The sequence below is a fragment of the Bombyx mori genome, chromosome 12 (assembly GCF_030269925.1).
Source record: "Bombyx mori chromosome 12, ASM3026992v2".
In the NCBI taxonomy this organism is placed as follows: domain Eukaryota; kingdom Metazoa; phylum Arthropoda; class Insecta; order Lepidoptera; family Bombycidae; genus Bombyx; species Bombyx mori.
Window position 1 is genome coordinate 5,745,329 of NC_085118.1, and position 16,025 is coordinate 5,761,353.

Genomic DNA, 16,025 nt, shown 5'->3' on the forward strand with positions numbered 1-16,025 from the left:
GACGGCATCCCTGCAGTGGTTCTGAAAACGTGCGCCCCTGAGCTGACGCCTGCGCTAACGCGTTTGTATCGCATCTCTTATTGCGCTAACAGGGTTCCGTCTTCATGGAAGACTGCCCACGTCCACCCTATCCCCAAGAAGGGTGACCGGTCGGACCCATCGAGCTATAGGCCTATCGCGATAACTTCCTTGCTTTCCAAGGTGATGGAGCGAATAATTAATATACAACTCCTGAAGTATCTGGAGGATCGCCAGCTGATCAGTGACCGACAGTACGGTTTCCGTCACGGTCGCTCAGCTGGCGATCTTCTTGTATACCTTACTCACAGGTGGGCTGAAGCCTTGGAGAGCAAGGGCGAGGCTCTTGCTGTGAGCCTTGATATCGCGAAGGCCTTCGACAGGGTCTGGCATAGGGCACTTCTGTCGAAGCTACCATCTTACGGAATCCCCGAGGGTCTCTGCAAGTGGATCGCTAGCTTTTTGGATGGGCGGAGCATCACGGTCGTTGTAGACGGTGACTGTTCTGATACCATGACCATTAACGCTGGCGTTCCACAAGGTTCGGTGCTCTCCCCCACGCTTTTCATCCTGTTTATCAATGACATGCTGTCTATTGATGGCATGCATTGCTATGCGGATGACAGCACGAGGGATGCGCGATATATCGGCCATCAGAGTCTCTCTCGGAGCGTGGTGCAAGAGAGACGATCAAAACTTGTGTCTGAAGTGGAGAACTCTCTGGGGCGAGTCTCCGAATGGGGTGAATTGAACTTGGTTCAATTCAACCCGATAAAGACACAAGTTTGCGCGTTCACTGCGAAGAAGGACCCCTTTGTCATGGCGCCGCAATTCCAAGGAGTATCCCTGCAACCTTCCGAGAGTATCGGGATACTTGGGGTCGACATTTCGAGCGATGTCCAGTTTCGGAGTCATTTGGAAGGCAAAGCCAAGTTGGCGTCCAAAATGCTGGGAGTCCTCAACAGAGCGAAGCGGTATTTCACGCCTGGACAAAGACTTTTGCTTTATAAAGCACAAGTCCGGCCTCGCATGGAGTACTGCTCCCATCTCTGGGCTGGGGCTCCCAAATACCAGCTTCTTCCATTTGACTCCATACAGAGGAGGGCCGTTCGGATTGTCGATTCATTCCGATAGAGGCACCCGTCACGTGCGGACGTGCTCATCGTCCACTCGATCGCCCGGTCTTTGTTCGCCCGGCTTTTGTTAGCCCGGCCATTGTTCGCGCGGCCTGTGTTTGTGGTACATCTGCCGACTAAGTGCTCTTTCTGGAAGTTTTTATTTGTTTTGTTTCCTTTTGTTGTTTCTGTGTTCGTGGTACATCTGCCGACAAAGTGGTTTCCTGCAAGTATTTATTTGTTTTGTTTCTTTTCGTAATTTCTGTTTTGTTGTGCTTTTTCTTTGTCCTGTAGTAATCGCGCCGCATTGCCACCTGTGTTCAATAGAACCGCTCAGGTCCGAGAAGTTGGGGCCTCGCCGCAAGGCGAGTGTTTTCAAGACCCGGGGCCGCCCCACCTGGGTACTCAGCGATCATGGACGCTGTATTCGCGGAATTCCTCCGACTTCGCCACCCACAGCTCGCCTCGGAGTTTTTGGCCTTCAAGGCCAATCACACTGCGAGCCCTCTCGAGGACTCCGCCGCGCTCGCTGCTCCTGCGTCGCCTGTACCTGCGTGCAGAGCTTCTGCATTGAGCACTGCAGCCTCTGTCGTGCCTGCCGCTCCCGTGTCGCCTATACTGGCGAGAAAAGCTGCTGCGTCGTCCGCCGTGACCATCGTTTCAGCTGAGCGATCATCCGCGGCCTCCGTCGCGCCCTCTAAAACACCTACACTTGCTCGTAGGTCGCCTGCACCCGCCTCCTCGTGCTCCGACTCTGACTCGGACATGGAGGTCGACCTCGCCCCCGCCTCATCGACGGATGGATTCACCCTGGTACAGAAGGGTAAGAAGCGTGCCGCGGAGTCTCGAGCTCCCGCGGCCGCTAAAATTAGCAAAGCCGTGAACGCGTCGCGCCCCCGCCCTCAGACTCCCGTTGCGCCCCCAGCCCGTGCCACTCCGTCGCCGCGTCCGGTGGCACAAAATAAAACCCAGACCCCTCCCCCGGTTATCCTTCAGGAGAAGGCAGCTTGGGATCGAGTTTGCCTGGCCCTTAAGGCCAAAAATATAAATTTCACGAATGCCCGTAACCTCGCGAACGGCATTCAAATTAAGGTTCAAACACCCGACGACCATAGGGCCCTCTCTTCTTACCTCCGTAAGGAGCGTATAAGTTTCCATACGTATACGCTCCAGGAGGAGCGCGAACTCCGCGTTGTAATACGCGGAATCCCTAAAGAGTTAGATGTAGAGCTCGTAAAAGCCGACCTGTTAGAACAAGGCCTACCAGTGAATTCTGTGCACCGTATGCACACCGGTCGCGGTAGGGAGCCATATAATATGGTTCTAGTCGCTCTCCAGCCTACCCCCGAGGGTAAGAAAATCTTTAACACACAGACCGTCTGTAGGCTCTCTGGTATCGCTGTCGAAGCCCCCCATAAAAAAGGCACTCCTAGCCAGTGCCATAACTGTCAATTGTACGGGCACTCTTCCCGTAACTGTCACGCGCGCGCCCGATGTGTTAAGTTTTGGGCGATCACGCCACGGCCCTCTGCGCTCGCGACCAAAAAACCGCGACGGAACCGCCTAGCTGCGTCCTGTGTCGAACACAGGGTCACCCCGCGAATTACCGTGGTTGCCCCCGAGCCCCTAAAATAAATCGCCGCGTCGCCCGCCAAAACCGCCTCCGAGCTTCCGGCCCAGACATCAAAGCCTCGGCACCCTCTGCGTCGCAGGCTAAGCCAGCGTTCGTTCCGGCGGCGGTGCCCAGTGTCTCGGCCTGGGCAAAACCGCTGCCGTACACGAACACGGCTACAACTCCCTCCTCCGCGATTCGTCCCGCCCCCGCGACTCGTCCCTCTCCCGCGACTTGCCCTCCGACCGCGTCCGACAATCTCGCTTTAGCGATCGACTTCTTTCAGTCGATCAACTTTGAGCGCGTTAACGCTTTGGGCGACGCCATTCGCGCTGCCTCCACTGCACAACACTTTATCGCCGTTGTGCAGGAATACGCCGACGTATACGCGTCATTAAATACGTACGTCCTCCCCTCACTCCGCCGGTAATCAATGGCGTATATAAGTAGAATAAAGCCCCTATCCGTAACGATAGGATTTTTTAACGCTTACGGTCTCGCAAATCAACGTGATCAGGTTTCTGACTTTTTGCGTGACCACCAAATTGATATCTTTTTAGTGCAGGAGACCCTACTTAAGCCCGCGCGCCGTGACCCTAAAATCGCGAACTATAACATGGTCAGGAACGACAGGCTCTCTGCCCGTGGTGGTGGTACCGTCATTTACTATAGAAGAGCCCTGCATTGCGTCCCGCTCGATCCTCCCGCGCTCGCTAATATCGAAGCATCAGTGTGCCGAATCTCACTGACGGAACACGCGCCGATCGTTATCGCGTCCGTTTATCTTCCACCGGATAAGATCGTTCTAAGCAGTGATATCGAGGCGCTGCTCGGTATGGGGAGCTCTGTCATTCTGGCGGGCGACCTAAATTGTAAACACATCAGGTGGAACTCACACACCACAACCCCGAACGGCAGGCGGCTTGACGCGTTAGTCGATGATCTCGCCTTCGATATCGTCGCTCCGCTAACCCCGACTCACTACCCGCTAAATATCGCGCATCGCCCGGATATACTCGACATAGCGTTATTAAAAAACGTAACTCTGCGCTTACACTCGATCGAAGTAGTTTCAGAGTTAGATTCAGACCACCGTCCCGTCGTTATGAAGCTCGGTCGCGCTCCCGATTCCGTTCCCGTCACGAGGACTGTGGTGGATTGGCACACGCTGGGCATCAGCCTGGCTGAATCTGATCCACCATCGCTCCCGTTTAACCCGGACTCTATCCCGTCTCCTCAGGATACCGCTGAAGCCATAGACATCTTAACGTCACACATCACCTCGACATTAGATAGGTCATCGAAACAAGTTGTAGCGGAGGACTTCCTTCACCGCTTCAAATTGTCCGACGATATTAGGGAACTCCTTAGAGCTAAGAACGCCTCGATACGCGCCTACGACAGGTATCCTACCGCGGAAAATCGTATTCGAATGCGTGCCCTACAACGCGACGTAAAGTCTCGCATCGCCGAAGTCCGAGATGCCAGATGGTCTGATTTCTTAGAAGGACTCGCGCCCTCCCAAAGGTCTTACTACCGCTTAGCTCGTACTCTCAAATCGGATACGGTAGTAACTATGCCCCCCCTCGTAGGCCCCTCAGGCCGACTCGCGGCGTTCGATGATGACGAAAAAGCAGAGCTGCTGGCCGATACATTGCAAACCCAGTGCACGCCCAGCACTCAATCCGTGGACCCTGTTCATGTAGAATTAGTAGACAGTGAGGTAGAACGCAGAGCCTCCTTGCCACCCTCTGATGCGTTACCACCCGTCACCCCGATGGAAGTTAAAGACTTGATCAAAGACCTACGTCCTCGCAAGGCTCCCGGTTCCGACGGTATATCCAACCGCGTTATTAAACTTCTACCCGTCCAACTCATCGTGATGTTGGCATCTATTTTCAATGCCGCTATGGCGAACTGTATCTTTCCCGCGGTGTGGAAAGAAGCGGACGTTATCGGCATACATAAACCCGGTAAACCAAAAAATCATCCGACGAGCTACCGCCCGATTAGCCTCCTCATGTCTCTAGGCAAACTGTATGAGCGTCTGCTCTACAAACGCCTCAGAGACTTCGTCTCATCCAAGGGCATTCTTATCGATGAACAATTCGGATTCCGTACAAATCACTCATGCGTTCAACAGGTGCACCGCCTCACGGAGCACATTCTTGTGGGGCTTAATCGACCAAAACCGTTATACACGGGAGCTCTCTTCTTCGACGTCGCAAAAGCGTTCGACAAAGTCTGGCACAATGGTTTGATTTTCAAACTATTCAACATGGGCGTGCCGGATAGTCTCGTGCTCATCATACGGGACTTCTTGTCGAACCGCTCTTTTCGATATCGAGTCGAGGGAACCCGCTCCTCCCCACGACCTCTCACAGCTGGAGTCCCGCAAGGCTCTGTCCTCTCACCCCTCCTATTTAGCTTATTCGTCAACGATATTCCCCGGTCGCCGCCGACCCATTTAGCTTTATTCGCCGACGACACGACTGTTTACTATTCTAGTAGAAATAAGTCCCTAATCGCGAAGAAGCTTCAGAGCGCAGCCCTAGCCCTAGGACAGTGGTTCCGAAAATGGCGCATAGACATCAACCCAGCGAAAAGTACTGCGGTGCTATTTCAGAGGGGAAGCTCCACACGGATTTCCTCCCGGATTAGGAGGAGGAATCTCACACCCCCGATTACTCTCTTTAGACAACCCATACCCTGGGCCAGGAAGGTCAAGTACCTGGGCGTTACCCTGGATGCATCGATGACATTCCGCCCGCATATAAAATCAGTCCGTGACCGTGCCGCGTTTATTCTCGGTAGACTCTACCCCATGATCTGTAAGCGGAGTAAAATGTCCCTTCGGAACAAGGTGACACTTTACAAAACTTGCATAAGGCCCGTCATGACTTACGCGAGTGTGGTGTTCGCTCACGCGGCCCGCACACACATAGACACCCTCCAATCCCTACAATCCCGCTTTTGCAGGTTAGCTGTCGGGGCTCCGTGGTTCGTGAGGAACGTTGACCTACACGACGACCTGGGCCTCGAATCAATTCGGAAATACATGAAGTCAGCGTCGGAACGATACTTCGATAAGGCTATGCGTCATGATAATCGCCTTATCGTTGCCGCCGCTGACTACTCCCCGAATCCTGATCATGCAGGAGCCAGTCACCGTCGACGCCCTAGACACGTCCTTACGGATCCATCAGATCCAATAACCTTTGCATTAGATGCCTTCAGCTCTAATACTAGGGGCAGGCTTAGGGACCCCGGTAACCGTACTCGTCGAACTCGACAAAGAGGTCGACGTGCAACCTAACCCATGCATCAGCCCGCTGAGTTTCTCGCCGGATCTTCTCAGCGGGTCGCGATTCCGATCCGGTAGTAGATTCATTCGCGAAACAATTGCTCTTGAGTTGTTAGGTCTCCTTCGGAGGCGCTCGGGCAGTTGTTAGCAAATCCCACCCCTCTTGGCTGAGCCTTTGCTCGCCCACCTGTCCTGGTGAAACTGGAAAGGCCTTCGGGCCACCAGTAAACTTTCAATCATAAAAAAAAAAAAAAAGGATTGTCGATAATCCCATTCTCTCGGATCGTTTGGAGCCTCTGGGTCTGCGGAGGGACTTCGGTTCCCTCTGTATTTTGTACCGTATGTTCCATGGGGAGTGCTCTGAGGAATTGTTCGAGATGATACCAGCATCTCGTTTTTACCATCGCACCGCCCGCCACCGGAGTAGAGTTCATCCATACTACCTGGAGCCACTGCGATCATCCACAGTGCGTTTCCAGAGGTCTTTTTTGCCACGTACCATCCGGCTATGGAATGAGCTCCCCTCCACGGTGTTTCCCGAGCGCTATGACATGTCCTTCTTCAAACGAGGCTTGTGGAGAGTATTAAGCGGTAGGCAGCGGCTTGGCTCTGCCCCTGGCATTGCTGAAGTCCATGGGCGACGGTAACCACTCACCATTAGGTGGGCCGTATGCCCGTCTGCCTACAAAGGCAATAAAAAAAAAAAAAATTGTGGTTAGTGAATAATTTTTCAAGAGCTAAACATACATTTCGTAATAAGCCTCGTTTCGTAATAATTGAGTAGAAACTTTTTTTTTTCCTACCTAAGCTGGTAGGTAGCCTTGAGAGGCTATTCCAGCGTAACCTTAACTAGTAGGTGAGCTCACGCGGCTCAAACCTGACGACGATGCTAACACGAACCCTAGCAAGAGCCGTGCTTCGCAGAATCTACCATCGGATCGGAAACGCGACCCACTGAGAAGATCCGACGAGAAACTCAGTGGGCTGTGTCTGAGGGTAAGAAACTTGTGCTCATCGTATTTCATAGTGATAAATATTAATTCATGATAATCATAGTATTGTAGGGAATAAAATAAAAAATGTCTTCATCTCAATTTCCGGAGCCATCTTATTACTCATTATGAATTTATTAAGAACGGACCACATTATAAAGTAATTTATTTAATAAGTAAAGTAAATTTTGTGCGTTCTGAAGTTTAGTTGCCATTAAGCAACACTGTTTTATGAGCTCTGGACAAATAACTAGTTGTAAATTGTATTTGTTGGTTATTTATAGTTAACTGTCATCCCAAAAGGTCTGTAAGTAGTTGTAATAAAATGTAATAACATTTAAAGCTTTTCATTATTACAGATTGTGAGTCGTAAAAAGTAAATTATGTGTTTTGTTCAACACCATTCGGTTTATTAATATTATAATACTTGTCGATGCACGGACATCGACGATCGCGCGGCGCGGGCGCCGGGAGGAGGACAGCGACGCGGGGTAGCGGATGGACACCGGCTTCGTCACTTCGTGCAGCAACGCCGCCCGCGACACTTACTTGTTTATCTTGTTTTACCTTTTTTATAAACTTACCAAATACTACAGTCCACTCTTTTATTTATACATCACCGGTCTACCCCAGAGCAGTTCGAAACATGGTCCTTTAGTTTTGTCAGCTTAAAACTCACCGGAATAAAACCTGTACAACAAACTGTCGGCGTTGGTTGGCCATTTAAAAACGAACGGACGTTTTACTGTTCACTACGTTGAAGCTGCAAGGAGTCGTGAATATTGGACTTCGGAATATTGGACGGATTGCATACCTGAGTGAGTTCGTTCCAATCAGACAACCTTTATTCCCTCATATTTTTGCCGTTTAGCGCATTCAATTTTTTACCTAATTTTCGCCTCAATTTGCCAAAATAAAAACTACCCTCATCTTACAATCAAAATTCATTCTTATTCTTTAATTCTTATTTAATTATTCTTATTATTTCTGTTTATTTTGCTTATTATAATACATTATGAGCCAACATTCTGAGGATTTAGATACTCTTATTAAGCGACGAGGTGCAATTAAAGCCAAACTTACTATTTTCAGAAATTATATTAAACCTCTTAGTAGTTTTTCTAGCTTGACCGACTTACAACGTTTTGAGTTGGAAGGACGTTATGAGCGTATTCAGTGTTTATACAACGACTTCGACAAGTTACAGACGGAGATCGAGACGTTGTTGGACGCACCCGATGACGACTTTAAATCCCGGTGTGAGTTCGAGGACCAATACCATCCTACGGTGGCACTGGCGCGAAGCCTGCTTTCAGCAACTACCAACTCAGAAGGTTCAGGTAGGGTACACACAAATGTTCGATTGCCCAAAATTGATTTGCCACATTTTGATGGTAGCGTTCAGGGTTGGCTCGAATTCAAAGATACCTACATTTCCCTCATCCATAATAATAAATGTAATGATGATATTATGAGATTTCATTACCTTCGGTCCTGTTTACGCGGCAGCGCGGCTTTAGTTATTAAAAATATAGATTTTACCAGTGAAAATTACAATAACGCTTGGGACTTGCTATGTCAGCGGTACGACAAGGACCAGCTGTTAATACACAACCACGTTCAAGCGTTGTTTAGTGTTGCACCGTGCTCCAAAGAGTCCAGTAAAAGCTTGCGCTACCTTATTGATGTCACAAATAAAAATATTAGGGCATTAAAAACTTTAAAGCAGCCAACTGAACATTGGGACACATTAATCATCTTTATGATCTCACAGAAACTAGACAGCAGCACAAGCCGATACTGGGAGGAGCATCGTAACAAACTTTCAGAGCCCCCTACTTTAAATCAATTTATTTTTTTTATTGAAAATCAAATTAGCCTACTTGAAAAAATAGAAGAAAATAGTAAAATCAACCTTAAATCTAAAGAAACAAATAACAATAATTACAATAACAAATCTACAAATTACATCATACAATCTAATAGCAATCAAATTCAATCAAATCATTCTAAATGTCCATTATGTAATGAAAATCACTTGCTTTACACCTGTGAAACATTCAGGAGCTTACCTACTGAGGTGCGCATTGAAAAGGCAAAGAAATTTAAAGTTTGTATGAATTGCTTACGCTTAGGTCATACTGATAGAACGTGCAAGCTATCCCATTGCAAGTACTGCAAAGCACGACATAATACCCTTTTACATTCAGAGCCTGAGCGTAGCGCAGCGTCAAACCCCATGCCAGGCGCTGATAATGTTGCTTTTTCAGCCAATTTTGAACACAGTAATACAGCTTCTTTTATATTGCTTTCCACAGCTATGGTGAGAGTGCGTGGTGCCGATGGCACTAAGCACCCCGCCCGAGTTTTGCTGGACAACGGTAGTACCGCCAACTTTGTCACAGACGCCTTTTCATCCAAGCTTGGGCTGTCACGACACGATACTAGCTCCACTACAATCACAGGTATAAACAATCAGACCTCTTATAGTACACAGTCTTGTAATCTCACGCTCGAGTCCTATTACGGTAATTATACAGTCGGCTTAGGTTGTCTAATATTGCCTGAGGTAACAAAAGTATTGCCTTCGCGTTTCATACCTAGAACTCATGTCCCTCTGCCTTCGGGTCTACATCTAGCTGACCCTACATTCAACATTCCGTCAGTCGTAGATATACTTGTAGGGGCTGAAATCTTTTGGCAAGTATTATTACATAATACCATCGATTTAGGTAAGAATCAACCTACACTTCACGAAACGAAATTAGGTTGGATTGTTTCAGGTCTTGTGGCTTATTCTCCACGCCTTCAATCTCAATCTCACTTCTGTAGTCTTGTCAAAAACGACGTCAATTTTAATATAGAACGTTTTTGGGAACTCGATTCAGTTCCATCAAAACACTCACTCACAAATGAAGAAAATGCATGTGAGCAACATTTTCTTCGTAATACTTATAGAAACGACGATGGCCGCTTTGTAGTTTCTATTCCATTAAAAAGGGATCCTCAAATATTAGGAGACTCTCTTCAAATGGCTATAAGTCGATTTTTATCCTTAGAGCGACGCTTTCAGCGTGATTTGGGTTTCAAGCAGCGCTACGTAGACTTCATGCATGAATACCTAAAGCTAGGGCATATGATTAAGGAAAGTGAAGTTCGCAATTTTTCAGAGTCTTCTACTGACAAGGGAGTCAGTTATTTCATGCCTCATCATGGAATTATTCGTGAGTCCAGCACAACTACAAAGCTGCGAACGGTCTTCGATGCATCTGCGATCACAACTTCCGGCGTTTCACTGAACGACATCCAAATGATTGGTCCTGTAGTGCAAGACGACTTACTTTCCATATTGCTGCGCTTTCGTCAGCATAGATATGTAATCTCAGGGGACATTGAGAAAATGTATCGATCTATAGAGGTAAACCCCTCGCAGCGATCTCTTCAGCGCATTGTTTTCCGCAATAATCACAATGCTCCCCTCAAAGTATATTGTTTAAACACGGTGACTTATGGAACAGCATCAGCGCCTTACTTAGCCACGAAATGCCTGACCAGTCTGGCTTCGTCAGCTGTAAGTGAAGACGTCAAACATGCAATAATTCACGACTTTTACGTTGACGATCTTTTAAGCGGTAATAGCACTCTCTCAGGTACTATTGAGTTGTGTAAAGGCGTGATTGATACTTTGTCATCAGCTCAATTTCATTTACGTAAATTTAAATCAAATGATTCTCGTATCTTATCAGCAATAATGTCAGAACGTGGCGACGCTTCCACTGACAATATGTTAGACTTAAATAGTGACGTCAACACTTCATCTAAAACATTAGGTTTGCAATGGTGTTGCAATGTTGATATGCTTTCTTTTTCCATTAATATTGACATCTGTAGTAAAATTACAAAGCGTCACGTGTTGTCGGTGGTAAGTCAAATTTTCGACCCACTAGGCCTGGTAAGTCCGTGCGTTGTCGAAGCAAAAATTCTCATGCAACGACTTTGGATCGACAAGTATAACTGGGACGACGTAGTGTCTCAAGAACTTAGGGATCTTTGGTCTTCCTGTACTAGTACTTTGTCTTCTCTTAATCAGCTGAAGATACCTAGATTTATTTCATGTAGTGACTCAACAAATAACGAAATTCATGTCTTTTGCGACGCTTCAGAGAAGGTTTACGGTGCGTGTCTTTATATCCGTTCAATTAAAGCTTCAGGGTCTATTTGCGTACGACTTTTGGCTTCAAAAAGTCGCATAGCTCCTATTAAGCCCACCACAATACCGCGACTTGAGCTTTGCGGAGCGTTAGCAGCTACAAGACTGTGTACCAAAGTTCGTGACTCTCTAACCATGCGTATAGACAACGTTTATTTCTGGTGCGATTCCACACAATATTGGCGTGGTTGTCGACGTCGCCTAATCGACTTAAGCCTTTTGTGCGCAACAGAGTCAACGAAATTCAAGAGAGTACGATTGGTTGTACTTGGAGCTACGTGCCGTCGAAGGACAACCCGGCGGATCTTGTTTCCCGTGGGCTGAAGGCTGATGCTATCAGCACCAGTTCGCTGTGGTGGTCGGGCCCGTCTTATCTATTTAAATCACAAGAATATTGGCCACAAAAACCCAATATGAAACAAGATCTACCAGACGTAGTTTGTCATGTAGTTAGTAGTAATGTCGATACGCTTCATACTAATAAAGCTCATGGTAGTTCCATAATTCATCATCTTATTACTAAATATTCAAATTTACGCTATTTACAAAGAGTAGTTGCTTACATACTTAGAGCGATATATAACTTTAAAAACAAATCAAATAAAAATATAGCTAATCTTTCTAATGAAGAACTACAAATCTCATTAAATCTCATTATACATAATGCTCAACTTCAAATGTTCCCCGAAGAATATTTTATATTGAAATCAGGGAAGTCCCTACCACGTAGCAGTCGTCTTATTTCATTAACACCATTTATAGATAGTAATTCAATTTTACGCGTTGGTGGTAGGCTTGACAACTCCCCATATGACTTTAATATAAAACACCCTATAGTTCTTTGCAGTAAACACGCTTTGACTAAATTAATATTCCATTTTGAACATTTGCATCTCTTACATGCTGGACCACAGCTCTTACTAACTCACATACGCCAGAGTTACTGGCCCTTAGGAGGCAGAAATCTGTCTAAGACTGTCGTCAGAAACTGCTTAAAATGTTTTAGGTATAGAGCACAAAATGTTCAACCCATCATGGGTCAATTACCTAAAACTCGTACTGATTTACAATTTCCTTTCTTGAATTGTAGTGTGGATTATGCTGGGCCAATTTTGATCGCTGATCGTAAAGGGCGAGGCTGTAAATTAGTAAAATCATACTTATGCATTTTTGTGTGCCTTGCAGTAAAAGCTGTTCATATCGAGCTCGTCACCGCATTGTCATCGGAGGCGTACATAGCTGCTCTCAAAAGATTCGTGTCTCGTCGAGGCAAGCCCCGCAGCATATGGTCCGACAATGGGACAAATTTTGTTGGTGCTTGCAACGAACTCAAAGGCGTCCTTTCAAACTCAGACATTGCGTCATTCATGTCTCAAGAAGGCATAGATTTTAATTTTTCTCCACCTTATTCCCCTCATTTTAATGGTCTGGCTGAAGCAGCGGTTAAGGCCACTAAAGGCCATCTCAAAAAACTCCTCAGTCTTACTCACCTCACGTATGAAGAAATGTCTTCGTGCTTATGTCAAATTGAGGCCATTCTAAATTCCCGTCCACTTACTCCTATTTCCTCTGATCCGTTAGATTTAACTGCCCTTACTCCTGCTCACTTTCTGATTGGACGACCGCTCACGTCAGTTCCGCACCCGCAGATTACCGACTGCAACATCACGCGCTTGGAGCGCTACCAACGAGTGGAACTCATCAGGCAGCATTTTTGGAAGCGCTTTATTAATGAATACATTTCTCTGCTGCAGCAGAAATCTAAATGGTCCACCTCTACAGGGAGCTTGATACCAGGGACGCTAGTCCTTGTGAAGGACAGGACGCTACCGGCTCTGTTGTGGCCTTTGGGCCGCATTACCAAGACGTATCCGGGCAGCGACGGCATCACACGGGTCGCAGAGGTCAAGACGAGGACGGGGACCGTGGTGCGAGGCTTCAACTCCATCTGCCCCCTCCCTCTTCATTGAAGTACCCATATATACTTCAACCCGGGCAGTCTGTCGATGCACGGACATCGACGATCGCGCGGCGCGGGCGCCGGGAGGAGGACAGCGACGCGGGGTAGCGGATGGACACCGGCTTCGTCACTTCGTGCAGCAACGCCGCCCGCGACACTTACTTGTTTATCTTGTTTTACTTTTTTTATAAACTTACCAAATACTACAGTCCACTCTTTTATTTTATACATCACCGGTCTACCCCAGAGCAGTTCGAAACAATACTCGTTGAAGTTTTTAGACAGGCCTGTACTAATGTTACTACTTTTACTGATACTGCTACTACTATTACAATATAAACCGATTTGAGCATGAAAGCTCTCTTAAGGGAAATTATATAGCAAACAGCTGCTCTAATACATACCAATATTATGAATGTTGATTACTCGTTGAAGTTTTTTGGACAAGCTTGTACTAATGTGACTACTGCTACTGCTACTACTATTACAATATAAGCCGATTTGAGCATGAAGGCTCTCTTTAGGGAAAGTATATACTAAACAGCTGCTCTAATAGATACTAATATTATGAATGTTGATTACTCGTTGAAGTTTTTTGGACAGGCCTGTACTAATATAACTACCGCTACTGCTACTACTAATACAATATAATCCGATTTGAGCATGGAAGCTCTCTTTAGGGAAAGTATATAGCAAACAGCTGCTCTAATAGATACTAATATTATGAATGTTGATTACTCGTTGAAGTTTTTTAGACAGGCCTGTACTAATGTTACAACTTTTACTGATACTGCTACTACTATTACAATATAACCCGATTTGAGCATGGAAGCTCTCTTTAGGGAAAGTATATAGCAAACAGCTGCTCTAATCGATACCAATATTACAAATGTTGAGGTTTGTATATTTGGATGCTTGTTAGTCAATAACGCAAAAGTTGGAACGAAATTACCCACGAAACTAGGTTTATTTTTATGAAGTAGCGTCAGAACATAAAACGTGTGATAGGAGTATCAAGTTAGGTAAGAATAAAGAAATTAATTTTACTGCTACTAGTACTACTACTGCTACTAGTACTACTACTGCTACTAGTACTACTACTGCTACTAGTACTACTACTGCTACTAGTCGTCGTGCAAAATATATTATAATTTGCGTAATCACTGGTGGTAGGACCTCTTGTGAGTCCGCACGGCTAGGTACCACCACCCCGCCTATTTCTGCCGTAAAGCAGTAATGCGTTTCGGTTTGAAGGGTGGGGCAGCCGTTGTAACTATACTGAGACCTTAGAACTTATATCTCAAGGTGGGTGGCGCATTTACATTGTAGATGTCTATGGGCTCCAGTAACCACTTAACACCAGGTGGGCTGTGAGCTCGTCCACACATCTAAGCATAAAAAAAAAACATGGCAAAGAAAGCCGGAATTCCGTAAGTTCTGAATAATCCAACAGACTAACCTCTCCACTGGCCACAAAGGATCTTTTATGATGATATTCACATTTATTAAGATCATTCTGGATCAAACAAACAGCTTAATAAGTTAATAATGTGGATACACAGCGACGCTTTCACGAGGAAAATACGCGATAAAACCTCTCATCTCGACGAACTAGAATCGCAAGCAATGAGATTAACCCTATATGTAAGGTTCATGTCCCACTTGTGATTTCTTGAAAAATGTTTCTTTTTCAATACTATAATATTATTACACTCAATTTCAAACGTATTCTTAAAGAAAAAAAGCAACTTTGAACTTTCTAGAAGAATAATTTATCAGAACATTTTAGATTGCATTCAGTGATGGTTGAATCGCTAATGAAAATATATATTAAGTTGAAAATTCGTTGAACCAAAACGCAATTTAAGTTTTAGTTTACCAGAAAATAGTACCATTAGAGAATGTGATTATTTACTGAAGCACCTAAATAGACCTAAATAAATCAAACTTTGAATAAATTCCAAACATTTTACAAATGATTAACAGAAAAAAGATTCTAGTTTTTTGTTTTTAAGAATTTGTACTAAAGTTTTGGTTCGTCAGCAAAAAAAACGTATTTTTCATCTCCAGCAATTGTATTAAAAAAAATCATCAAAAAGTATACCGAATTAGAGAAAGTTAGAGCAAATGTTATGATCTTACTATATGATGGCTAAAAATGATGGTATTACTATAAGGTTATTTACTAGGCAGACAAGTTCACAGTATCCTCAGTGATAACTGGATCTAGAGTCGATCGAGAATATGGATGCCTATCATCAAACATTAAAATCAAATTAATATGGCAGCTTCATCATCCCCTTTATTTCGTTGGTTCTTATCCAGCGGGGTATTCTGAGAATGGATAGCAGGGAGCACATGCCCGGGTAGTAAGATTCGCCCTGAGAACCGTCCCGTGCCCCCGTAAGGGAGTACGATGATCCCGGTAGCAAGTGATGCATGTGACATCATCTAGGCAGCTTCCCAAGAGTCAACCAGCAGACACCGTTGATTGCCGTGCCAGCGAAGTCTATTCCTACGTCCCATTGGCTTGAACGTTTATTTGCGCTAATCAGCGAAAACGGACGCTCTTTTTATAAGGTTGTTTTTGAGGATTCTTGTAAAAATATTGAATTGTGGGTTTAACTCTCGTATTTCAATAGCCCACTGAGTTTCTCGCCGAATCTTCTCAGTGGGTCGCGTTTCCGATCCGGTGGTAGATTCTGCGAAGTACTGCTCTTGCTAGGGCCAGTGTTAGCGACACACCCGGTTTGAGCACCGTGAGCTCACCTACACATCAAAGAGAAGCTGACATAGCCTCTCAAGGCTATAAGC

The 16,025-nt window shown here is 45.8% G+C and overlaps 1 protein-coding gene across 4 annotated transcripts; it reads left to right on the top strand.

Annotated features, from left to right (window-relative positions):
* Positions 1–7,471: 7,471 nt before the first annotated feature.
* LOC101742864 (uncharacterized) lies at positions 7,472–13,419 on the top strand. Of its 4 annotated transcripts, none has more exons than XM_038014513.2 (3): positions 7,472–8,381; positions 9,360–9,506; positions 12,437–13,419. In XM_038014513.2, the coding sequence occupies exons 1-3, from the start codon at positions 8,057–8,059 to the stop codon at positions 13,219–13,221; spliced, it is 1,257 nt and encodes a 418-aa protein (XP_037870441.1). In that variant the 5' UTR covers positions 7,472–8,056; the 3' UTR covers positions 13,222–13,419. The 4 variants fall into 3 exon arrangements, with proteins under 4 accessions (XP_037870441.1, XP_037870442.1, XP_062527373.1 ...); XM_038014514.2 differs by having other exon boundaries at positions 9,360–9,422; XM_062671389.1 differs by having other exon boundaries at positions 9,360–13,419.
* The last annotated feature ends 2,606 nt before the right edge of the window (positions 13,420–16,025 follow it).